General features: G+C 51.7%; 1 protein-coding gene across 2 annotated transcripts in view; it reads left to right on the forward strand.

Annotated features, from left to right (window-relative positions):
- The window catches only part of TRPM8 (transient receptor potential cation channel subfamily M member 8), a 39,777-nt gene extending 22,992 nt beyond the window's left edge, over positions 1-16,785 (forward strand). Inside the window, exons 15-26 of one of the 2 annotated variants that reach the window (XM_077180981.1) lie at positions 547-692; positions 1,177-1,289; positions 1,885-2,101; positions 4,528-4,619; positions 5,347-5,485; positions 6,239-6,410; positions 7,211-7,388; positions 8,711-8,901; positions 10,596-10,695; positions 11,896-11,929; positions 13,209-13,295; positions 15,078-16,785. In XM_077180981.1, coding sequence (XP_077037096.1) covers positions 547-692; positions 1,177-1,289; positions 1,885-2,101; positions 4,528-4,619; positions 5,347-5,485; positions 6,239-6,410; positions 7,211-7,388; positions 8,711-8,901; positions 10,596-10,695; positions 11,896-11,929; positions 13,209-13,259 — 1,433 coding nt within the window. In that variant the 3' untranslated portion in view covers positions 13,260-13,295; positions 15,078-16,785. The remainder of the gene's footprint in view (positions 1-546; positions 693-1,176; positions 1,290-1,884; positions 2,102-4,527; positions 4,620-5,346; positions 5,486-6,238; positions 6,411-7,210; positions 7,389-8,710; positions 8,902-10,595; positions 10,696-11,895; positions 11,930-13,208; positions 13,296-15,077) is intronic. The other variant, XM_077180982.1, reaches the window with a different exon arrangement.
- The last annotated feature ends 8,670 nt before the right edge of the window (positions 16,786-25,455 follow it).

Below are 25,455 nucleotides of genomic sequence, written 5' to 3' on the forward strand. Positions count from 1 at the left end.
TTATAAGGACCAGCTCAAGGCCATGTTGGAAATATCTTGCTTGTTTCCAGAGAGTATCTCTTATTCCACAAAGCAAAAACTGCTTAAATAGACTTTTTCAAAGGTATCTACATCCCTCAGGCCTGATGATTTAGCAGGACACTAAGGAGTGAACGGTGCATTTCCCAGTGAAAAAGCATCAGATTCTGACTATTTCAATCCTACTGCCAATTTTGGACTGACTATAATCCATCAGATCAGTGCCAAACAGAATTTAAGAAAAGAGGATGAAGCAAGTGGATTTACTGAGTCATTTAAGGAGAAATTCACATTTTTTACTCAATTTTTTAGTGCAGAACTAAATGCTCTCTGTGTGATTTAGTGTTACAGTTTTCCATCCAGGCTCAAACTCTGTATCAAAAGTTGAAGATGTGCAAGTGGGGTTGTAAAGGGATTTCAGCACACTCATTCTGCAGTGCTGAAAATGTGATATTACAAATACTACACTAAAGATATTTGCACCCAAGTTGGTGGGAAATTGAAGTTGGAGCTGCTTCTTCCTTCCAGAGCTGTTCACTGAGTGCTACAGCAATGATGAAGAGCTGGCTGAGCAGCTGCTGACTTATTCCTGTGAAGCCTGGGGAGGGAGCAACTGTCTGGAGCTAGCAGTGGAGGCCAGAGACCAGCAGTTCATTGCCCAGCCAGGTGTGCAGGTAATGGCAGTGAGGGAAAGGTGTGCAGGTCACTGCAGCTCTTGTGCTCTGACAGGGGCTGCTGGCTCCTCTACCCACAAATGTTAATCAGGAGGGGAAAAAAAAAATCTTGGCTTGGGGCTATAAATCATAATGGACTGGGTGATAAAGACTGCCTGAAGTGATTTCTGCTCTTGGCTTGCACAGTGTGGATGTAATGCCCAGCCTGGATGAGCATTGCATATAATGCAGTGGTTTAGAAGTGTTTTATCAATAAGGTCAAGTCCTGCTCAGCCTCATTTTTAACTCCTCATCGTGTAGATGGAGCATGGCTGCCCTAAGGAGACAGAGACATTTCTGGTTTGTTGCAACAGAAATCTCTAGTATTTTGACTGAAATCTCAAAGTTTGAGGTTTATTTTTACCAAATCAAATGTTCTACATAGCATTCCTAGGTGATTTTGTTGCTGTAAGCACAAATGAGGGTGTTTCCTTCTTCCCTGCAGAATTTCCTCTCCAAGCAGTGGTATGGAGAGATTTCAAGAGACACTAAGAACTGGAAGATTATATTGTGCCTGTTCTTTTTCCCTTTAATAGGCTGTGGTTTCATCTCATTCAGGTAATCAACTGACTTTTCATTAGTGGGAAAATTTTTCAGAGGGAAAGCAAGTTAATTATTGTAGAATCTTAGGGCAAGTCAGGCTGGGTGGAGATCATCCAGTCCAGCCCTGTGCTCAGACAGGGTCAGCTGGAGCAGGTTGCCCAGGACTGTGCCCAGTTTTGGATCTCTCCAAGGGTGGAGACTCCACAGCCCCTCTGGGGAAGCTGTTCTAGTGTTCAGTCAGTCTTAGATAAAGGGATTGAAAAGCCAAATGAGCTTTTTGACGGTTTGTGTTTCACTCTGATCTTGGATTTAAGATCACAGAATCACAGGATGGTTTGGGTTGGAAGGCACCTTAAAGCTTATGTTGTTCCAACTCCTGCCATGAGCAGGGACACCTTCCACTATCCCAGGTGACTCCAAGCCCCATCCAAGCTGGAAGATTACCAGTTTGCTGGAGTGCCTGAGGGCAGTGGGTGCAGGATGTCTTTACCTCTGAAGTAACATCCTGAGCTAGACTTTGCACCCTTTGCTCTTTCGCCTTTAAGAACACAGATGTTTCTAGGCATTAAAAGCTATGCTTTGAGACCTTTTCCCTCTTTCAATTCCTCAGGAAAAAGCCTGTGGAGAAGAGTAAGAAACTCTTCTTATATTATGTGTCTTTCTTCACCTCCCCCTTTGTGGTCTTCTCCTGGAACGTCATCTTCTACATCGCTTTCCTGCTGCTCTTCGCCTACGTGCTTCTGATGGATTTCCAGAAGGAACCCACGGCCCTGGAGATCATCCTCTACGTGCTGGTCTTCATTCTGCTTTGTGATGAAGTGAGACAAGTAGGCAGCTCCTGCAACCCCAGAGAGTTTAGTGTTAGAGCCACAGCCTCGTGGCTTTTCCCCTCCAAGGCAGTGCAGGTGCTCAGGGGAGCCATTTCCTAGCAGAGCTGCTCAGGGCTCAGTGAGGGGTTTTTTCCTCTGGTGTTTCATTCCTGCCTGTGCCCCTGTAGCTGCAGCGTCTGTGCACCAAGGGGATGATGATGCCAGTGCAGATGTTCCCCAGGAATGCCTGGCTTGCCAAGGTAGTTGGTAACAAAGGGTTAAATTTAGCGCATTTCTCTTGGTGCAGAGCTTTAGATTAATCATTTAGATTAGCTTTAGATTAAGTCATGCCTGCCTCTCTTTCCTACATTCCACCCACTTTATTTTTTATTTTCCCAGTAAGCTGCATACCTTTATGCATTTCCATTTAGCTTTTGATCATCTGTACAGCTTTTGGTGGCTCAGTGCAGACTCAGGGACCAGCTGTGATGTGGGGCTGCCTTTGTAGCCAGCCACTTCGCTGGTATCTCCTCCTCACTTCACATGGAATCTGGTGGGTTTTGGGCAAGCTGCTCTCTGCCAGTCCATGGCCAGAGCAGTGGGAGGATGCTGGGGCAGTCAGAAGAGCAGTGGGTGTGTGGGTCTGGTGCTGCTTTCTGACTCTGCTCTAAGGTCTGAGCCCCCTTGTGAGTGTTTGTGGGTGATCTGCTGGATCATCCCACCCTGCAATAATGTTTTTTTACTTGAGCTCAGATGACATTTCTGATGCTGTTGTTACTGTGGTGTTTTCCCTTTTTAATAGTCAAGGTGGAGCCGTGTTTATGGCACCTTTACTTGCTAAGAAAATGGGGGAAAAGTAAAAGACATTTTTGCCATGAAAACACTAATGGAGTGTTTGTTTCTGCTGATTTAGGTTCTGGTGTCTCTGGACCTGTCCTTGCGTCCTCTGGACGTCCTGTGTGTACCCAGCAAAAGTCCTGGGGAAAACCTTAGGGATAGAAACCTTATTTTCCTATCAATGTCCCTTTTTCTTACTACCCTGAGCAAGTAGAACTACTGCAATTCCCTTTAGTAAGGGAAAAATTGAAGATTTCGAGTTATCTGCAGACAGTGTTCTGGCTCCTGAGGAGGAGAAATGGAACACAAAAGCAGAGCAGTGTCCCAATCCTCTAAACTTCTTGGGGAAATTCCTCCCTGGCCTCCCCTGAGATAGACAATGTGTGCATTGCTCTAACTCTGCATCAAAATTGTGTCTGTGTCCTTTGTATTTAAAGAAATAAAAGAGAGGGGTATCTCAGATTGTGCTTTTACATCCAAGGCAAGTAAGGGCAGCTTGCCTGGGCTCCCATGTAGCTGTTGCAGTCAGATACCCAGTCCTGGAGAGAAATCAGCCCTTGGTCTGGAGCAGTCTCTGCACTGTAAGCCACTGGCTTAGCCCTGCTTTCACTTCTGGTGGTCCCAGGGATTTGTAAGTAGCTGGAGCTCTCCCAGTCCTGTTTAGAGCCCTAGGGAAATTGGAGAGGCCTTTTCCCTGCTGTCTCCTTAGGCACATGGAGGTAGCCTCCAGCCAGGTGAGTGGGTGCACTGGTGGGGTGTGAAGGAGAGCCCTGTTTTCTCCTGTGGAGGAGGAATCTGGACAGAACCTCTGTGCACTTCACCTCTCAGCAGTAGGAACTGCTTGGAATTTGGAGAACTGCACCTCAGTCCCAGATGTTTTGTTTGATTTAGGGAGCTCCTGGGCAGAGACAGCACCTAGGAGAGAGAATACTCCTTTTGATTTCTGATTGTTTCCCATAGAAGCACTAAGGGCAGAATTGCCTTCCTTTGATATGCCAGTTAGAGATTCACTGAGCAGTACTCTCCAAAACTTTGATTATTTCAGTGAAATTTGAAATTAAAAAGAATTATGATTGGGGATGCAGTTTATTTCTCCAGGCCTGGCAGAGGTTTGTCCTGGTGAAGCTTCTTGTTCTCATGAGTCACCTCTGAATTGACTCCTGAGCTTGGTTCTTGCACAGACTTGGGATCCAGGCTGCTGTGCCAGTCAGTCTGGGAATGAGCAGGGATTCTCACTAGACTTACAATTCAGAAATAGAGAGCTCTGTAGTTAAAAGAATAAATTAAGTCTGCATCTTGAATCCAAAGCATGTGCATGTAGCTGGGGGCAGATCAGTGAATGAGCTCTGTGAACGGAGAGAAGCCAGGATGCATCAGCTACCCCTAAACTGTGACACCCCTCCCCTCTGCAGTGCTTCCTGGGTCACACCAAGACCCAAAAAACCAGCTTGCCAGTCACTTGTGGCATTGCTGGGTACACTAAACCCCTCTTTCTGGGGAAATTGAAAGCTATCTGAACTTGGTGTTATCTGTTGTGTGACAAAAAGCTAACTGGGCAAGGAAACTGTGCTGTGTGGAGGTTACTTTCTGTTCTCTTTCCTTCCCAGTGGTACATGAATGGCAGCAAGTATTTCTCAGACTTGTGGAATGTTATGGATACCCTTGCAATCTTCTACTTCATAGCAGGGATTGTGTTCAGGTGAGTAGTGCCTTCTCTTGTGTCCATCTTACAGCTTTGCTTCCCTCCCTTAAGGTGGGTTTTTACTACAACCTGTAATGAAGTTTTGGGGAGCAGTGTGTTCATGAAATTCCCTTTATGAAGGCCCCAAATACTGACAGAAAAAAAAAAAAAAAGTCAGGGGATCTTTAGGATTTTCTGTGGCTCCTGTTACTGGCTATTTAGTATGACCACCTGAGCCTTGTGTTCTATTTAAGAGGACTAGGATTGTCCCTACAGCAGCCCAACAATGTCATTATCTCCCAGAAGCTGTTCTACACGATGGGGTCAGTTAAACACCATGGCAAAGAAATGATGGAAACACGTTTTCCAAAGGAATTGTTCAGTCAGCTGTAACTTAGTCCTTGTTGCCTCAGGGCAGTGGAGCAGTTGTTGCACTGTGGTGGTTTCACAGGGCTGTGGGAGTAGCTCCAGGTACAGATTTCTGTGCAGTTAATAGCTTTAAGGGTAAGAGAAAAAATGAGCAGGGATATGATGCATGTCAGGAAGGAAGGATGTAATCAGTGTCCCTTAACCATCTCTGTCACCTGTCATTAGATGGGGGAGACCATGGGGCCCTGCATAGCTGTGCTCTGCTTTCCAATTACTCACCTTCCACTCTCCATTTCAATGTTTCTGTGTGGTTTTACCTGATTTCTGCATGATTCACCCAAGGCTTCTCTTTGTTTTCTTCTGCTGTCTCCATCAGGCTTCACTCTGATGAAAGCTCTTGGTATTCCGGGAGAGTAATTTTCTGTTTGGACTACATAGTTTTTACCCTGAGGCTCATCCACATTTTCACAGTTAGCAGGAATCTAGGACCTAAAATTATTATGCTGCAGAGGATGGTAAGATTCTGGCAGCTATTCAAGAGAGTCTAAATAAATGATGTGACACTTTTTTTTTCCCTTCCCTCTTAAGAGCGAAATCACCATGTTCTGGTGATGGCAGCAAGTTTAATCTGCTAAACAGGATGAATTAAGATTTAAATGGGATCTAATTAAGAGCAGGGCATTTTTCTGTGTCAAGAGAGAGAATAAGGATCAGGCTGAAGAACAGAAGAGGAAATTTGCTTCCTGGTAGCTTTTGTCTTCCATACCTCGAAGGTTTCAGTGGTATTTCTGTTGCTCCCATGAGTATTCCCCAAACAAGACAGTGATGATAGAGGGTACAGGAGGAGGATTTTGGTCCTCCACTGCATCCATCACATGAGTACCTGAGGAAGAGGGTGGTGAGGATCCTCTCCTACAGTGCTAGAAATTCCTGAGACCATTGGCCAGAGTGTCTGTGCTGTAAATGCTGGTTGGAAGCCATCCAGAGTGGCATTTCCAGAAGCTTTCATCTCACAGGGATAAGGTGAGCCACAGTCCTTTTTGCCTGGTTCTGGCTTTTGTGGAGCCTGTGTGATGCCAGGGGGATATCCTGTATTCCAAAACATGCGTTGCTTTTGTGGTTGCATAAATACCTTTGAAGTTCTCTGAATGGGAGTGGTCACTTGTTACCATGTGTGTTGGTGAAACAAGGAGCAAAAAGCCATCCATGTGTGGCTTGCACCAGACCTGCAGTGGGGCACTGATTGATGCCTGTTGTCCCTTTTTCAGATGATAGATGTCTTCTTCTTCCTCTTCCTCTTTGCTGTGTGGATGGTGGCCTTTGGTGTGGCCAGGCAAGGCATCCTGAGGAAGAACGAGCACCGCTGGGAGTGGATCTTCCGCTCGGTCATCTACGAGCCCTACCTGGCCATGTTTGGCCAGTACCCTGATGATATTGATGGTATTTACCTTCTGGGGGGTCTCTCCTGGCTGGGTCCAAGGCTCTCTACTCCTAAATGTTGTCCAGCCCCATGCTGGCCCCTTGCCTCCAAGTCTAAAGGGGAGCAGGGATGGAGGGATGAGGGCAGGAGCTGGGGCTGGGCCCATGTCTGGGTTTGGAAAGATGGGTGTCTGCTAAGGAAGGCAGGAGCCTCCCCTGAAATGGAAAATGGAAAACCACCCCTCCCTTTTCTGAATTGCTATAAATTTTAAATTAAGGTGATCTCAAGCAAAAAATATGGGAGCAGGAAATAACAGTTCTTTAATAGGGAAGAAGATAAAAAGATAAACAATGCAGTACAGTAGAACAACACTGACAGAGTCAGAACACAATCTGACACCCTGTGGGTCAGGGTGTTGGTGGCAGTCCCATTGGAAATGTGGCTCAGCCTTCGTGCAGTGTCAGGGCTGGTTCTGTTGGAGCAGGGATCCTGTAGAGAAGGATGGATTCTTCCTCTGAAGATCCAGGGGAAGAAAGCAGCTGTTCCTCTGAGAAATCCAGTAGAGAAAAGCCATGCTGGTGTTCCAGAACCTCCACATTATATCGGGGTAGAATGCTTGGCTCTTCCCTCTGGGCTCACATCTCCCAGTGGGATGCTGTAGTTCTTATCAATCATCCAGTGACATTCAATGGCCTGTTATCAGCAGGTGTCTCCCCAGACAAGTGCCATACAGATGGTAAACAGAACACAATTTGCTTGGCAATCCAGGAGAGCCCAGCAGAACAGGAGCTCACTGTTTGCTCTCCCCTCTCTCTCTGAGGTACCACCTACAACTTTGACCACTGCACCTTTTCTGGGAATGAGTCCAAGCCCCTGTGCGTGGAGCTGGATGCCAACAACCAGCCCCGCTTCCCCGAGTGGATCACCATTCCCCTGGTGTGCATTTACATGCTCTCCACCAACATCCTCCTGGTCAACCTGCTCGTGGCCATGTTCGGGTGCGTACCCCAGGAGCTTCCCGGCCATCCCAGCACTGGCATTTCCCTGGGAAAGGGAGTGCACTGCTGGAAAAGAGCAGGAAGCCACCCCTTCCCTCTGCAGCTGTCCCTGCAGCCTGGGGGAGCTGGTGCAGTGTCCTGGGCAGGGATTGCTGCCTGTCCTTGGCCTCCATCTCTGAGCATCCTCTGAGCTGTGGGCGTGGTGTGAACCCCCGTGGGTCACACAGGGGTTGATGCTGGGTCAGAGCCTTGCCCAGTGTGAGCTGCTGCCCCAGTGACCTTGCTAGAGTGAGTAAATGAGTTGTTCTCACTCTTCAGGACACTGTGGTTTTATTAACCTGAACTTGCTCCTCCAAAGGTTGTTGCTTTGCTGGGTTCCCACAGTGCTTTGTGCTGCAGGTTTAATCTGTGCCTGCAGTGTCCTTAATACCTCCACTACAAATCTTAGGAGCTTTTAAATTTCTTGTTAGTGTTCTAGTTTTAGATTTGGGGGGGGGAGGGGGTTTTCCTAAGAAGGGAGTTATCCGCTCAGTTAATTAGACACAATATCTTGTGAAGAAGCATCCTGTTCTCATGTGTCTAGGCTAGAAGATTGCTTAGAGCTGAGGTAGTAAAATTACATGGAGCATTTTCTTCCTATTCAGATTTTTTCCAGTTTATTTGTAACTTCAAGGGGTTTTTTTCCTACTGTTGTAGTTCCACCTATTTGCAAATTACTAAGAAGGAGAACAAGCTAAATAACCTCCTAGTCAATAAATGAATGATTGGGGCCCCTAACACCAGAAGCTGCTGGGATGAGTCCAGAGGAGATTTTCCAAGGGCTGGAGCCCCTCTGTTCTGGAGCCAGGCTGGGAGACCTGGGGGTGCTCACCTGGAGAAGAGAAGACTCCAGAGAGACCTCAGAGCCCTCTCCAGGCCCTAAAGGGCTCCAGGAGAGCTGGAGAGGGACTAGGGACAAGGGTTGGAAGGACAGGACACAGGGAATGGCTCCCACTGCCAGAGGGCAGGGCGGGATGGGATATTGGGAATTAGGAATTGTTCCCTGGCAGGGTGGGCAGGCCCTGGCACAGCTGTGGCTGCCCCTGGAAGTGTCCCAGGCCAGGCTGGACAGGGCTTGGAGCAACCTGGGACAGTGGAAGGTGTCCCTGCCCATGGCAGGGGTGGAATGGGATGAGCTTAAGGTCACTCCCAAGCCAAACCACTCTGGGATTCTGTGGCTATCAAACCATGGCCTGGTACAGTAGAGGAATGCTCTGTTCTTGGCTCTGCTGCAGCTCTTTGGTGAATAACTCATGCTGGGTGTGTTCTCTCTTTCCCACCAGCTACACAGTTGGATCAGTGCAGGAGAACAATGACCAGGTGTGGAAGTTCCAGCGTTTTTTCCTGGTGCAGGAATACTGCAGTCGCCTGACCATCCCCTTCCCCTTTGTCATCTTTGCCTACATATACATGGTGCTGAGGAAATGCTTCAAGTGCTGCTGTAACAAGGAAAGCAAAGAGCCATCCATTTGTTGTGAGTTGGATTTGTCCTCGTTGCCCAAAAGTCACCTCTGCAGCAGGTGCATTGTAGTGCCTCCATGGCATCCTGTGCTTATTCCAGGCATTTTGTGCTGTGCTGGGAAATTTCCAAGGGCCATGTAGACATCTGTCATGCAAATCCACTGTGCTGCTGGAAATCTCTTCAGTAAGATTGAAGTTTTCAAGTGAGATTTAGCCAGTGCTCTCTTGTCTAAGCCATTTTGATGTAGAATTGCCTTGTGTGTGTAAATCATTAAGACTTCAGATTAATCCTAACTCTTTAAGACTGCCTGTGCTGTTTCCCAGCTTTGCAAGGTTTTTTGTAATTTATTCTGCTTGCTAGGGAGTGACTGAAAGAGAATAAATAGTTTCCATGTAGCCAAATGAGCAAACCACCTCCAAAATGGCAAATCAGTTCTTGAGCTATTTCTCCTTTAATTTCTCTGTCAGAGGACACAGATAGGATTTGTTTTAACAAGCTTTCCCCCCACCTCTCCAGCAAATGCAGTGTTTTCTCAGCTGAGAGAGCATAAGTTGAGTTAATTGACAGGCCTGCTCCCATCCATCAGCAACCTGCCTGTTGCTGTGCAGCAGAAGCTGGATTTGTTACCAGTTTAGGAGGAAGAGCCTGCTTTGGCTATAAAATTGCTTAGCACTAAATCATTTTGGCTGTCCAAATTGCTGTGTGGATTCCTTCCACATTCCAGAAGCTGTTGGATGGCAGATATTCCTGCTCAAATGATGCACAGTGGATGCTGCAGCTCTGAAAGAATGGGAGAGTTAATTAGAGCCAGAAAATTATTGTGGTTTTGCTGATGATGGGAACTGAGAACTCTGTGGAGGAAGCACATTGATGTATTGACTGTTATAAAATCCTGCCTTCCCATTTAACTCTTATGGAAATGGTTGGGATTTGGGTGCTTAAATGCTTGTTGGAATGTGGGAGAACAGCTGAAGGGTGTGTGAGCTCAGAGGAGCACTGGGTGGAAGAAAGGGACTTCAGCCCTGGGCTTCTTTTGTCTCAGTTAATTTTATTTTTTTTTTCTTTAAATCCCTGTGGTTTACCCTATCCTCCTGGAACATGATAAAATGCTGAAGTATTACCCTGGAAGGCTTTGATGCCTCAAAGTGGGATCCTCTGTATCAGCTCTTGAATTTACAGCACCACCACAAAATGCTTCTTAGAGAAGACAATTGTTCATCATTCTGGAGGGTTTCAGTTCAATGAAAAATCCTATATTGTGGTTCTTAGAAGTGTTACTCCTAATGATCCAATATGGGATAATGTAGAAACAAATGGAAAGCTCAAACCCAGATGGGAACTTGCTAGAATGTCCTGTACCTGTTGAAGCAGAAGCACCTGTGTTAACCAAGACTCAGAGAAGTCCAGAAAGACTTTTGGAGCTTGTAAGGTTGGGGAAGATGGGGGGTGGTTTTTGTTTGTTTGGCTGTTTTGGGTTTTATGTTTGCTCATATTTTGTATTTTTAAGTGACTCTGGTTGCCAGGAGCATTCAGTGCAAGGTGTTGGTGTCATATCTGTCAGGGGTGGGCAGTGGGGCTGTGAGTGCTCAGGATGTGGAGAAGGGAATCATTAACCTCAGAAATGCACACACTGACCCAGCCTTTTTGCACCTTGGCTTTGGAAAGACAAATTAAGCATTTTTTTTTTCTTCAAATAAATTTGCCAGGCTCAAGAAATGAGGACAATGAAATCCTGGCATGGGAAGCTGTCATGAAGGAAAATTACCTCGTGAAAATCAATACAAAAGCAAATGATTCATCAGAAGAGTAAGCCTGCCCATCTTTGTCTTCATTCTCTTAATTTTCTCTGAACATTTCTAGTGAAGGCAAGTTTTCAGCAGCTCTAGATGTTTACAAATTAATGAGTAAGTAAGCAATCTCAGCATAAACATGCTTTTTATTTCTAAAGTGAAATGGTGCTTTGTTTTGCCTGCTGCAGAGAGGAAAATGTCTTCCCATGGTGTTTTGAGATCTCATCATGGGAAGCAGTGCCACAGCTGACTCTTGTTGTAGGATTAGTTTAGGTTGGATGTTAGGAAAAAGTTCTTGATGGAAAGGGTTGTCCAGCCTGTCCAGCCCTGGAACAGACTGCCCAGGGCAGTGGTGGCACCCCCATCTCAGGGTGGGCATTTAAAAGCTGTGTGGATGTGGCACTTGGGGACACAAGTTAGTGGTGGAATTGGTTGGACTCAATCTTTTCCAACCCAGAAAATTCTGTGGTTATACATTTAGCAGAGAATGTTTGCCATTAGATCTGGAATCTCTGACATTCCCATAGCAGTAATCCAGATGGAGATGTGTACTTAATAACATGAGTAGGGAAGACCTCTGAGGAGGGAAGATGATCTTTAGAAGAATCATGGTATTTGGGGCTTGGACACTTAGACTTGGATGTTTCTTTGACTGCCAGCTCATGAAAACATTCTCTTTGGGATCTGTCTCACTGTTTTCAGAGTAATATATAAGAGAAAAAAGAAACAGAAAGAAAGCAAGAAAACAGAATGCTGCTAGAGAGCAAAACCTGGTCTGCATGATTGTTTAACTTTGCTAACTTCTGGCAGCCTGAGTATTTCCCTTCATCAGAGAGAGCTGATAGGAATGGGCAAGAAAAACCATATCCTTCCTATCCATGGGCATGAACATTGCTGTCCACAGATAAGTGTTTAGGATAACACTACCCAGAGACACCCAGCATTGGGTAAGAAGCCAAACAAATACCAAAACCATCTCCTTGGTACTGGAAGCAGAAGTGTCTTGAAAAGGAAAATGGAATAGCATCCTACTAATAATAATAATAATAATTTCCATGTTAGTTCATTCACTTGTACTAAAAATGATGCCAGTCATGTGCAGCCCTGCTTCCCTGGGAGGATGGAGCCCTGGGGGGAGGTGGGGTGTGGTAATTGGCCAAGTTTTCCTTGGTACCCAGACTGATCCCTTTGCTCCATGTTCTCCTTCTGCTTCTAGGATGGTGCATCGATTCAGACAGCTGGATGCAAAGGTACTTCTGTCCCAGACTGCTCTGGGCAATGGGATTCTCTCTGGTGAAGCAGGGGATGTGCCATGGCAAGGAAAATGAGCCTCCCAGAGTTGTGTGCAGTCCTTGTCACTGTCACCAGGGCCCCGTTTTAATTTTACCCTGCTGTTTTGATTCCATGGACAGGAATGTGTAGGGAGTGTACTGATTAGGACAAGAGGGAATGGTTTGGAACATAGAGCAGGATTAGGTGGGATAATGGGAAGAAATTCTTGGCTGTGAGGGTGGGGAGGCCCTGGCACAGGGTTCCCAGAGGAGCTGTGGCTGCCCCTGGATCCCTGGAAGTGTCCAAGGCCAGGTTGGATGGGGTTGGAGCAGCCTGTGTCCCTGCCCACAGCAGGGGTGGAATACAATGAGCTGTCAGGTCCCTTCCAAGCCACAAGAGCTTCATATTGTGCAGGAAAATGAAACAGAAAGACACTTGCTTAGTGCTGGAGGAGTGTTTCTCAGTATTCCTTGTGGGATGGAATAAAATAAAAGCAATTTCCACCTTAAACTGCAGCATTGAGCTGTGTAACAGGCCCATGAAACACCAATGGGAAGAAGGGGTGTCACACACCTGACATGTCCCCTTGCCAAGGTGTCTGTCAAGTTTAGCTTCTGGTGCTGTTGGCATGGGGTAATTAAGCAATAGAAAGCTACCAATCTACCAGAGAGCACATTATGAGAATTGCCATACAAATAATCTTTTTATGACTGTGATGTTGAAAAGACCTTCCCAGTGGGTATTTTCTGAGGCTTGACTGAATTATCTGTTTGGCCTCTGAAGTGGGGAGTGGCTTTGGTATGAAGCACAGACTTTTGAGAAGCTCACAGGTGAAAAGAGCCACATATACTTCAGAGTACATATTTTGGTTGCTGTCAAATAATTTAGATTGCAAAATGATAGTTTGCTTCCCAAGACTGAAAGGGAAGTGGTGAGTGAGTCTGTGGCTAGTGATGCTGCTCTTGAAACTGAAAGGAGATCCTCCTAACCTTAATTCTCTCCTGAAAAGAAATAGCCATCTCTTGTTTCCCTCTTCTGCTAACTGCTGGTTAACTCACTGAAATACAGAGGCATCAGGGCTGGCTGCATTAATTGCCCTGATGAACACTGTAATTGGGAGTGTCTTCTTGAGCACTCTTGCATTTGGTGCAATACTTGAAGAGGCAATTACTCATTACTTCCTTTTCTCATTAGCATTGCTTTCCTTCAGCTAGACAGACTTTACCAAAATAACCTCCTTCTTCTTTTTTTTTAAAGCTCTCTGATTTGAAAGGCCTTCTGAAAGAGATTTCCAGTAAAATTAAATGAGTGCAACTGAAATCCAAGAGCAGCTACTGGAGCAGGGTAAGCCCTCTTTAAATCCATTCTCTGCCTTGAAAAAGCCTACCAGCATTTATGGTGTTCAATAGGTGTGTCTTTGGAAGAAGAGCTAGTATTAATTGTTGATGCTTGTATTCATATTGTCTGATACTGGGAAAGAAAGGAGACTGGAATTCTGTTCCTCATTTGTGTTTTTCTTTCTGAAAAAATACAGTTTTCCATCTGGGGTTTCTATCCATTTTTGGCACTGTTTAAAATACCTTGTTTTGCTCACTTGCCTTTGAAAAACTGTGACTAACCCAAGGTTATTTTAGTTGCCTTTGTGTTGGAGGGCCTCTAGAAAATGCAGGGCTGCTGTGCTGGATCCTCTACCCTTGGTACCTTTTAACTCTGAAGAGCAGTCAACCCAAATAGAAAAGACAGAAGTGAGGGCAGGAGTAAGGTTTATTTTTCCATTATCAAAGTGGGGCATTAGGCTGAATTAACCTTCCTGTGTCCTGTACAATAAACTGCAGTGTGAGGAGCTGACCCAAAGCCTCTGGTCCAGCTGAGTGTCTGGTCATCAGCTTCTGTACTTTCACCTCCAGTTTTAAGGAAGAATTGGCTTGGATCCCACAGTGGGGTGTGAAAGGCAGACAGAACACTGATGGATGCAGAGAACACTGTCATCTTTAGAGACAGCAGGTTGAGAAGTGTAACTGCTGAATGGGATAATCTGGAACAACTTGATCAGCCTGGACATTAGGGCCTGGCTTCTCCTTCCACAGAGTGGTTTTGTCCAGGAGAACTTAAACCTGTGCCAAACATTCCCCAGTCAGCAGCTCACCGTTTTCCTGGGAAAACTGAATATTCTCTTGACCCAAGTTCCATTTAGACATTAATGACTTGCAACCACCTAATAAAATCTACAAGGATCACCAGTTCCTGGGCTGGTTCTAGGAGGTGCTGGACTTCAAGTGGCCTAAAAAACAGGCTGTAGAAGAGATAGTGGAACTCTGGAGGCCATTTAGGGCAGCACAGATCAAAGGGAGCTGCAGTGTGGCTGGAAAACAGGCTGTAATTAGATACAGTGGGCCAGCCTGGGACAAGGCTCAGCAGCTTATGATGGAGCTTGTGGAAAGGGATCTCTCATTAGAGATGATAGTGTCTTCAGAAGAATCCTAGAATCCCAGAATGGCTTGGGTTGGAAGGGACCTTAAAGTTCATCCAGTTCCACCCTCTGCCAGGGCAGGGACATCCTTCCCTGGACAAGGCATCCAGTCACCTGAGCTGATGTGGAAAGGATGAAAGCAAAGCCTTGAGGTGGGCTGGGAGCTCTACTCTCCAATTCTTTCTGTTGCTCACACAGGTACCCATTCATGAAGAACAATTGCTCAGAGCTGGCAGTAACCCCCAGGCAGATGGCAACAGAGGCACCAGACTATCACTGTCTCAGCAGGAGACAGCAGGATTTTCTTGCTATTTTTATTTTTGTTTTTTTGTTGATCAAACAGCCCTTTCTGCTTGTTGCAAGGTTGTGGGGAAACAGGAGATGACTGCTTATCTCCTGACACGATTCCTGCATTACCCAAACTCTTCTCATCTTCCCTGATGTCCAGTGGCAGCAATTAGTCCTTGTAAACTGCTGTTGCAAAGCACTCCTATTTTCAAGAGTTCTGCTACTGTTGCCAAAATCCCTTTGCTTTTCCATTTCACTCAAAGGGACCTATGCATGGGTTTCCTTCAAGCACTAATTGCTTGTCTGAATGAATCCACCTCCCTTCCCATTCCATCCTGTAGTAGCTGGATCTTGCTTGTTGCTTGCAGAGGCTGTCTGTCAGACCTGTTGGGGTCTGGAATGCTGGTGTGCCAGAATGCAATGGATTTTGGCATCATCCCCCTGAGGAAAGCCTTTGGTCCAACCCTGCATCCCTATTTCAGACTGTACAGGAACATTGTGGACTTGTTCCCACCCTACCTGAAACCTTTCAGCACTGCAGAAGTTCAGCTATTACAGCCCTGCATGGAAGAGACATTAATTCAACCTGGAAGTGATTCCAAAGGCTTTGTGGGCAAACCTTGCTTGGTTTCATTAGTGAAAATTTGCATCCTGGGAATGTTGGAACTCATTTGACTTTTCCAATGTGTGTTTGCTGATGTTTCCATCTGGAAATGGAGAAGAGGTTGTTGGAACCTTTAAATAGAGCAATGCTCAATATGGTGAGGTGGCGCTTTGTGCTTTCTGTCTAAAATAGCAGCTGAATTCTGTCACATTTGTTTGGTACAACTGTGAGCACAGCCAAGTGAAGGCACTACAAAGAGCATTTATTTACAGGGCACTGTATCAATCTTCCTTCCCAGGGTCTAGGAATCATGGAATCATAGACTCACCAGAGGAAAGGACCTGCAAGGATCATGGAGCCCAACCCCTGGCCCTGCACAGACACCCCAACAACCCCACCCTGGGCATCCCTGGGACCATTGTTCAAATGTTCCTTGGGCTCTGGCAGCCTGGGGCTGTGCCCGTTCCCTGGGGAGCCTGGGCAGTGCCCAGCACCCTCTGGGGGAAGAACCTTTTCCTGGTCTCCCACCTGCCCCTGCCCTGCCACAGCTCCAGCCATTCCCTCAGGTGCTGCCTCTGTCACAGAGAGCAGAGATTGGAGCTGTCCCTCAGGAGGAAGCTGCCAGCCATGCTGAGACCTCCTCCCTCTCTCTCCTCCTCCTCCTCCTCCTCCTCCTTCTCTCCAAGCTGAACAAGCCAATTCACCTCAGCTGTTCCTCATACAGCTTCCCCTCCCATCCCCTCATCATCTTCATGCCCCTCTTTGGATACTCTCTGCTAGCTTTATATCCTTATGATACGTTCAGAGAGGTTGCTGCCCTTCTCTCCCTGCATCTCATGACCCAGCTGTACGGTATGCTGTGCATGACACCATCCTGGGGAATCCAGCACTAACAATAGCACTGGTATCTGTTTACATGGGGAAATACTTCCTGCTGAAAAGTAAAGGAGCCAGGCTTTCACTGATTCACATGGCAGTTAGCTTGCATCATAAATTCTTGAGATAAGGTTGCTTTCTGGAAATTATTTTTCCTATATCATCTGTCTGCCTTGGATGTGAAAATTGTGCTTTTTGTTCACTCCCTTCCTATATAAAACCTGTGGAATCCTTTGAACCCTTTAGGGAAATCCCAAGGGCCTTGCCTTGGAAGAATATACAATAGAGTCTCCACCTAGACTGAAAGAGAAGACTTCTGGACTTCTGCCATGGAGCCTTGCAACACTATGAACCACCCTTGTTCCTTCCCCCATATGTCCCAAATTCTCATGTTTTTTCCTTTTCCTGTTTCCTCATTGGTTGGGGTACCCCTGGTGGCCAGCCCTGTCTTCCCTGAAAGCCACTGCCCTTTGTGCTGCCCCCATTTGCCCACTGACCCCTACATAACCTGGTGCAGAGCATATGTCCAGGTCTTTCTCCCTGATCCCTTTGGCATGGTGGATGCAATAAACCTTTGCTGGAATACATCATACAAAGACCCTTCCTGTCTTTCCTCTGCTGAGCTAGCTGTGCTCTGTGTGTGTGTGTGTGTGTGTGTGTGTGTGTGTGTGCAAGGACTTGAAATGGCTGCTCTTGTGGCCCTGCTCCAAGCGGCGTCTGAAGGAGACGCTTCAAAGAAGGCTGCAGCATTTCTGCCACGCTGCCACGTGGAAACAAAAACCTGCTGTGTGACTGCCCGAAGCTCTGGAGATCTGTTGCTGTGTGAATGTAACTGTGAAGCCATGTTCTGTCAGGTCTGAATTCTGGAGTCAATCCAGGTCCAGTGCTGCATCCAGGGGTACCAGCCTGCGCTTCACACGCCGCTCCCTTCCCAGAGGCCGCGCGGGCTCTTCTCCAGGCTCCCGTGGGCCCCAGCCGGGTGCCCATGGAGCCCCGGCCCGGCGGGGCTGCAGGCCGGCACCGCAGCTCCCCGGGCAGCAGCCGGCCCTCTGCCCCCTGCCCTCGGGAGCCCTTGGCCAGCGGCTGCTGGCCGCGCCTCAGGCCTGTGCGGCCAGGGGAGGCCGGGGCTGGGCGCAGGCAGCGCCCGGCCCAGGGGCTGAGCCCGCGCCAACCCTTCCCTCCTGCCGCTCTCTGCAGCTGGCAGAGGACAGGAGCAGAGCGGCCGAGCACGTGCACCGGGCCCTGCACTACCTGGAGAGCCCACAGAAGCCCCTGCGAGAGGCGGCCATTAGGTTCATGGGTGAGCCACGAGCCCGGGCTCCCTCCCCGGCCCGGCCCGCCGCAGCTCGGCCCCAGCCCGGCCTGCTGCCCCGGCAGCGCCAGCCGGGCCCGGCGCCGTGGAGCCCTGACCCCCCCAGTGCCCAGTACTTGGTGTCAGCACCTTCACGGAGGGCACGGGGCCCTCCAGGGACTGCTGTCTGGGTGCTGCCAAGAAGGGGCAGGGGGCAGAGGCAGGGCTGGCGGCCAGCCCGGGCCCTGGCGGCTGCCCAGGCCACGGTGCCGTGACCGAGGCCCCCCTGACCCAGAGCTCTGGGCCCGCAGAGCTGCTGGCACCATGGGGAGGGCGGCCGTGTCTCCTCCAGCAGGGCTGCACAGTCGCTGCTGCCCCGGCGGCTCTGGAGCCCACAGAAACAGCAGCAGAGCGGGCTCAGGAACAAGCACAAGAACAGCAAGTCTACTTTCAGCACTTGCATTGGCTGCTCCTTTAGGGTGCTTGCACCATACTCAGAGACACAGAACACCTTCTCTTTCTTCTCCAAGAGTTATCCCTGTCTTCCGCACTTTCCCAGCGCATGGGATATTAGATGCTGGCCTCAGACACACAAACAATGCTGCAATAAACTTTAAACTCGACTGTTTTTTTATTCCAGAAGGCACAAAAAACTTGCAGAAAAGTCCAGAGAGACATGATTGTGTCTCTGTAGAGTCTCTCTATCCTGTGAAATGCAGTAGCTGTTGGTGCTTTTGTGCAGCTGCTAATCCCTACTATGGAAAATTCCTTTCAGGAAGGAGCAACATCATCTGACAGTGACCAAGTGTTGCCAGCAGTTGCTCCAGGTGCTCTGCCCATCAGCCCCTGCAGGAAGGAGCACAGCCCCCAATGCAGGTGGGCTTTGGCTCCCTGTGGCACAGAAGCCCCCCGGGGGCACAGGTCTCTGGGGCAGGAGACAGGCACCAGCGCTGCCAGGGCTCGGGGGGTGGCAGCTCTGCTTGGGCGGGGACTCTGCCACAGCTGCTGCTGTCAGCGCTGCCCGGGCCCCAGGGCTCAGAGCAGCATTCGTGCCCGGGCCCACACGTTCCTTGTGCGTGTCACACCCGCGGGTTTAGGATGGCCACGGGCCGGGACGTATCCCAAGGAGGCCGTGCCAGCTTCCCTAGAAGGCCCCGGGCCCTTCCCGGCGCGGCTGCGTTGGCAGCCCTGGGGGCTCCTTCTGCTGCCCTGAGCCCGCAGAGCAGGGCAGCGTTTGCTGATGCTCTGAGCCCTTCCTAAAGATCCTGTGGGGATGCCTTAGACACCTGGGGCCAGGCATTCCTTCCAGCCTGGGCCACTTTGGCTGGGCTGGGGGCAGCCCCAGGGCAGGCAGCAGTGTGTGCAAGGGCCCTGGGTGGCACGCTGCAGCACGGTCACTGTGTCATGGAATGGAACCCGGTGTCCAAGGGCCCTTTGTGACACGTGGGAAATAGAAGCTTGCCCGGGAGCTGGGAGCACGCAAGGGGGCACAACGGGACAGAGCAGTGCCGTGAGGAGCCCTCGCACAGTGCACTCGTTCGTGTCCCACCCAGAGCTTTTCCAAAGCGTTGTTCCTTTAGCTGAGGTTGAGGCCAGAGCACAGGACTTGCTGACCTGTGGTCTCCCCGAGGCTTCTCTTTTGCAGCTGCCCTCGAGGGCAGAGTGTGGGACTTGGTGCCCCAGAGATTTTCCCAGACATCTCTCCTGCAAGTAGCTCCAGTCACTAACAAGGAGCAGAGAGCCCCGAGAGTGCTCAAGATGGCCTGGGTGGAGGAGGAGGAAGAAGGCCCTGGAGCTGCCCCAGCACAGGAGACTGAGGAGGTGGTGCCATTCCAGCCACCACAGGAGAGTAAGTGGCAGAGCTCGGCCTCAGGACTGGTGCCTGCAGCCAGCTTGACCCCACGCCACGCCACGCCACGCCACGCCACGCCACGCCACGCCACGCCACGCCACGCATCCCATCCCATGCAATCCCCTGGGGAAATGCCCAAGGACAGAATGGAAGAGGGCCCGGGCAGACACCCCACAGTGGCCGCGCTCCATCCCCTAGGGCATCCTGGGGCTGTCCCAGCCTGAGGGGCGCAGGGCTGGGATGTGTTCTTCGGCCTCTCCCGCAGCCCCTCAGCTCTGGCTGCACTCACTCTTTGCCAGATGCAGCCCTGGAGCGCACACAAGAGCAGGAATCCAGCCGTGGCAGCTTCCGCAGCACAGCGCAGGTACCTGCAGCCACCCCCAGCTGGGCTGGGCCTGCTGTCCCTGCTCAGCCCAGCACCGTGTGTGCAGCACTCCATGCAACATCCCCACCTTCCTGCTCTTCTCCTAACACTCGTTTGCAAATTCATGAAGAGAATTCAGGAGGAAAAGACCATCGCCATGGGCACTGGGCTCAGACCATACTCGCCCACCTTCAAAACCAAGACCAGCACTGCCCTCCTGTCTATGCTTGGAGAAGATGTTTACAATCCAAACCAAGTAAGCAGCCTGTGGGCAGGGTTTGATCCTCCCAGGAATTGCTTGGCCTCCCAAGCCACGCATGCTGGTTGCTGTGAGCCTTTGAGGCCACATGGCAGTGCAGTGGGAAGGGAAGCACTTCTCTGGGCAAGCTGGGAACATTGCTCCCTCTGGCAGCTTCCCAAGTCTCCTGTGCCTTCTCCAGGTGCCTGCCATGGTGAGGTTCATCCACCAGTGGCTCATGGCCAATGATTGTGCTGAGCACAGGCTGGATGAGATGCTGCTGGATATCACCAAAGCACACCCAGATGATGTAGTGATGACGCTCCTGCGTGTGGCCCCGTCCTGTGACAGGTATGGGGCCCACCTGCCCAGAGAGCTCAGGCCTCCCCAGCCCATCACCCTGTACAGCCTGCCGCAGGTGTCTGAGCAACAGAGACTTCCAGGGCCCTCTGGCTGCTGCCTTTCCCAGCCCTGGCACGTCAGCCCCTGAGCCTGCTGCCATGCTCCCTCCCTGCCCCTCAGGGCTCTGTCCCCACTGGCCTGGGCTGCCTGGCTGCTGCTGGCCAGGGCCAGTGGGCAGAGGCAGAACTGGCAGCCAGCTCAGCTCCCCCCAGTGCTGTGTCTGAGACCCCCCTGAGACAGAGCTCTGACCCCGCAGAGCTGCCATGGCCTTGTGGAAGACCATCATGGGCTCACCCAGCACTGCAAAGCCGGTGCAGCTGATCCTCCTGGATGTGCTGGGGAGCTGGCCAGAGTACAGCACGTGCACCTCCGATGGGGACCAAACGGCTGTCTTTGGCCTGGCTGTGAGTTTCTGCAAGTGGCCTTTGCTGGCCCCAAGGCCGCCTCTCCAGAGCTCTCCATCCTCCTTCCCCCCCTGCATCTGCCTGCCTCAGGCGCTGGCCTGAAACCTGGCCCAGGGGCAGCTTCAGGCCCAGCAGGCCCCGTGCTCCCCCTGCCTCTCTCCGGGCCTCTCCCTGCCACGCTCGGGCCCTGCCACACGGACGCCTGGGCACTGAGCGCTGTCCCGGGGGGCTTTGTCCTTTGCAGGCAACCGTGGTGATGTGGAAGATCCTGCAGGAGCCCCATGTCCCACGTATATTGAAGGTGTATTTCCCCCGCCTATTTGTGCATCTGCTCTTCCAAGTGTTCTCCAGCACAGAAGAGATGCCAGAGGAGGTCGATGCCTTCTGGAAGGGATGCCAGCAAGAGCATGGCCTTGCCACCAGCCCCAACAGGTGCTCCATCCCACTCCTGCTGTCCCTGCCATGTGGCCTGCCAAGGAGCCAGTGCTGCCAGCGTGACCTGGCCTTTGCTGTGCACACAGGTTTGCAGTGCGGACCCTGAAGTCCCTGCTCTGCCAAAAGCAGTACAACGATGTGGTGGTGGCAATGGAACGCAGGTGTGGCTGGGACATGCTGCTCTCTCTTGACACCCACCACTTTGCTGTGGGTCTGCTGGCCAGGTGAGAGCCCCTTCTCCCCACTGCCTCTGACATTTGTGCTCTGTGCCCAGAGTGACCCACACAGTCCCCGTGGTCATGGGCCAGAGGGCCTTGTCACTGAAGGATGGCCAAGCAGACTGGAAAAGTCTGATAGAGGAGGGTGCCCATGAGGAACCAACTCCCAAATGGCCCAGGTCCTCTTGCAGGATACTGGAGAAAGACCTGACCTGTGTGAGTCATTCCTGGGACAGGTTTATTCTCCTGGCTCACAGTCCTGCTGACTTTTTCTCCTGCCAGGGAGATGTCCTGCGTCTCCATACCCTCCTGTTCCCGGATCTTTCGCTACCTGCTCCGGCTGCTCAGCACACAGGAGCCACACTGGGATCTGCCCGCCCTGGCGTTCTTTGTGGAGGTGAGCCTCAAGGCCAGCGCTGCCTGGCTGAGCTGCCTCCCAGCTCTCTGCCCTCTTGTAGGCACAGCTGCCAGGACAGTGCCCGTGCCCTGTGCTGCTGCCTGGGCCCAGCCCTGTGTGGTTCTGGGCTCCTGCCAGCCGGTTCCCTGTCACTGCCTGTGCCTTTCAGGTCCTTGAGTGCCTGGACTTGAGGGAACGAGATGCTGACAGAGTCCTGCAAATCTTCTCAAGGTACCTGCAGAGTGAGTGCAGGGAGAGGCGTCGCCTGGCCCTAAGGGCCCTTCTCAAGCTCACTGACGATCCCTTGATGGTGAGAAGGGGGCAGCAGCTGAAGCTTCACTGGGGAACACAGTCGCTTGGCCTTGCCTGGGCTTGGGGTGCTGGGGCAGCTGCTCCCAGCTCTCCTGCCTCCCGCTTCAGCTGCCCCAGTGCTTTGGGACAGGCCTTTGGCCTCTGGGCCCTGCGGCAGCAGGCTGGCCTTTCACAAACTTGTGTCCCACACAGGCTGAAAAAATGTGGAGCCTGACTGAAAGTCTTGTGGGGCTCCTGCGGGACGAAGATGGAGACATAGTTAAGATAACAGTCATGGTACTAAGCTTTATAATCTTGGAGAAGGACATGCCAATACCCAGCCCCATCACACTGCAGCTGGCTGAGGGACTTCTGCCCCTCTTTGACCATGTAAGGCTCTGTGCCCCCAGCCACAGCCACTGGCTGCTGCCTGGACACTTGGTGCCCTGTGGAGATGCAGGCCTGCACCCAGGTGAACCCTTCACAGCCCCTGATGAGGTCTTCTTTTCTTCTCTTCATACAGAATAGTAGCCAGGTGCAGCTGGTCTCCATATTGCTCTTCCGAACATTGCTGACTCTTCCACTAGGAAAGAAAAGAAAGGCCCTGGAGACACAACTGCGCCACACCCTTCTACCACTCTTCTTCCACTGCCATGATGGGAATCAGCGTGTGGCACAGGTGAGGACTCATGGGCTGCTGGTGTGCCCCTGGGAGGGGACCTGGCTGCCTCCTGCTCTGGTCACGTCCTGGGCTGCAACCTCCTCCAGGCCTTGGCACAGAGATGTGGGTCCTGTGCTGTGTGGACACTTCTGGGTCTCTGCTGCTTTCCAGGCTTCTTTGGAAACGCTGCTTTGTGTGGCCGAATTCCTGAAGAGGAGGGACCTTGACAAACTGGTGAAGAAGAAGAAGCTGTGGATGTTCACAAACAGCCTGGTAAGAGCAGCCGAGAACCCCCAGCCTCAGACTGGAGAAGGCCCTTGAGGGCGGTGCTCAGTGTGTGTGGCTGGCAGCTGTGCCCCTGCCAACCCTTCCCTCCTGCCGCTCTCTGCAGCTGGCAGAGGACAGGAGCAGAGCGGCCGAGCACCTGCACCAGGCCCTGCGCTACCTGCGGAGCCCACAGGAGCCCCTGCGAGTGGCGGCCGTCAGGTTCATGGGTGAGCCACGAGCCCGGGCTCCCTCCCCGGCCCAGCCCGCCGCAGCTCGGCCCCAGCCCCGCCTGCTGCCCCGGCAGCGCCGGCCGGGCCCGGCGCCGTGGAGCCCCGCCCGGCCTGGGCATTGCTGCTGCCGCCCTCTGGCAGCCGTGCCCTGGGGCGGCAGCGTGCGGCAAGGGCCCGGGCTGAGCCCTGCCGGGCCAGCAGCCCGTGTGGCCACAGCGCCGGCAGCGCCGCTGGCAGGGAGCTGTGCCGCTGGCGCCCTGACAGGCTCTGTGTTCACAGGCATGGCCGGGCGGTGCCTGAGGGGGCAGCAGCAAGAGCTGCAGCTGATCTGCACTGGTGAGTGAGGCCAGCGGGCTGACAGCGGGCGCTGCCGGGGACAGCTGCAAGCCCTGCCCCGGCTGTGGAGCGCTCTGCTCCCGGGGGCAGAGCACACACAGAGATTTCAGGGCCACATGGGCCATTCGTCGCCAGCATCTTCGGGCTGATCCCCTTGGTCCCTGCTCCCTCCTGGCCATGGCAAGAGCCGGCTGAGATGGCCCTGGCAGGGGGCTCTCCTCGGCTCCCTGCAGATCTGGGATCTGACCTGGGCTCTGTTCCTCTCTCTTACAGCCCTTGAAGAAATGGCAAATGACATCAGCCTTTCCGTCAGAAGCCTGGCTCTTCAAACTTTACACATTCTCAGGGCAGAAGCTACAATTCGATATTCCATCTTGGAGAACCTGGAAAATCGGCTCCGCAGGGCATGGAAGACAGGGCTTCGTGTCTCAGGGCTTGACCGTCTGTGCTGCTGGAGCTCTATGGAGATCTGATGCCAGAGGCTCTGACTGCTGGGACCACCAGAGCCAGCGGGTATTTTCCTTGTATTCAAGACTGTTCTTTTCTTCTTTTTGTTTTCCTTTAGTACATAAATATAGTATGTGTTACAATAGACAGACTTCCAGGATCTTTCTTTTGCTACCCAGGATCTGTAGGGCTTAGGGGAGGAGGATGAAAAGGGTGCTTGTGCTCAGCCAGCTGCCCAGGAGTGCAGTGGACAAGGGGAAATGGCCAGAAGCCCCTTGGCCTTTGGTGGTTCTGCTGAAGCCTTTATGCTGCCCACAGAGCGGCTGGGCAGGGGCCGGAGCTGCGGGGATCCCGGCCAGAGCGGTGCCTGGAGATGGCCACAAGGCCTGTGCCAGGCAGGAAGCGCCATCCGTGTCCTCCCGCCCGTGTGCTGCTGCCTGCCTTGCCAAGGGCTCCCAGGTGCCTCTGGATGGGGCTGCTCCGGAGCTGCTGTGGGGCTGCGGCACTGCTGCCGGGCAGCTTGGCCAGGCTGGGGCAGGGCCTGAGGGGCTGGGGCGCTGGCAAGCCCTGAGCAATGGGCTGTCAGAGGCCACAAGCAGCCCCCTGGCAGCCGCCTTGCTCCTGACAGCCGGCTGCTCTGGCGCTTCCGCAGTGGGCGGTTGGAGGGACCCTCGGGAATCAGGTGTGGAACCCTGGTCCCGGCCTTTCAGGGCTGTGAGGGCTGGAGTTGTGGGTCTGGGCGTGTGCCCTTCCTGTGCTCCAGATTGGAGCCCCCGGCCCGTCAGCCTTAGTTATTGAGCTCCACTATCTGCTCTCTGAGTCTTGTTCCTGTTGCTGTGGGGGAGGCCAAGCTCTGTGGCTTTAGGCCCCATTGAGCCAGAAGAGCAGCAGCTTGAGCCCAGAAAGGCCCTCTGGACTGTCTCTGTCTCTCTGCGAGCCTCTCAGGAACCCTGGGCCAGTCCCGAGTCGGCAGACACCGGGGAGGGCAGCCCCGACACGGCCGACAGCAGGGAGACACTCTCTGTGCCCCGAGGGTACTGAGGGCACCTGGGCTGGGGGCCTTTGCAGCAGAAGAGACACCAGAGGCATTGGTAGAAGAGAAAGGGCTGACTCTTAGCAGGGGTTAATCCAAGGTTTTATTAGGAGTCCCGAAGGAGCTCCTGCACCTCAGGGGGCCTCCTGCCGAGAGCCCCGGGAGATGTGCCAAGGTCACATTTAAAGGGAGGTGGAAACCAAAAGCAGATAACATTTTACCAACCAATAAGTAACTCCAAGGGATGGGTACTGGGGAATAGACATATAGGACAGCGTGTGGGTAAGGCTTGGGCGGCTGACCCCTGGCCTCTGGCTAATCACTCGACGACTTGGACCGAAACTTCTGGATGGAGGGGATGGGATGCTGAGGATTGACAGAGAGCCAGGGTGGGGGTTTG

This window comes from Agelaius phoeniceus, chromosome 7, assembly GCF_051311805.1.
Source record: "Agelaius phoeniceus isolate bAgePho1 chromosome 7, bAgePho1.hap1, whole genome shotgun sequence".
Lineage (NCBI taxonomy): Eukaryota > Metazoa > Chordata > Aves > Passeriformes > Icteridae > Agelaius > Agelaius phoeniceus.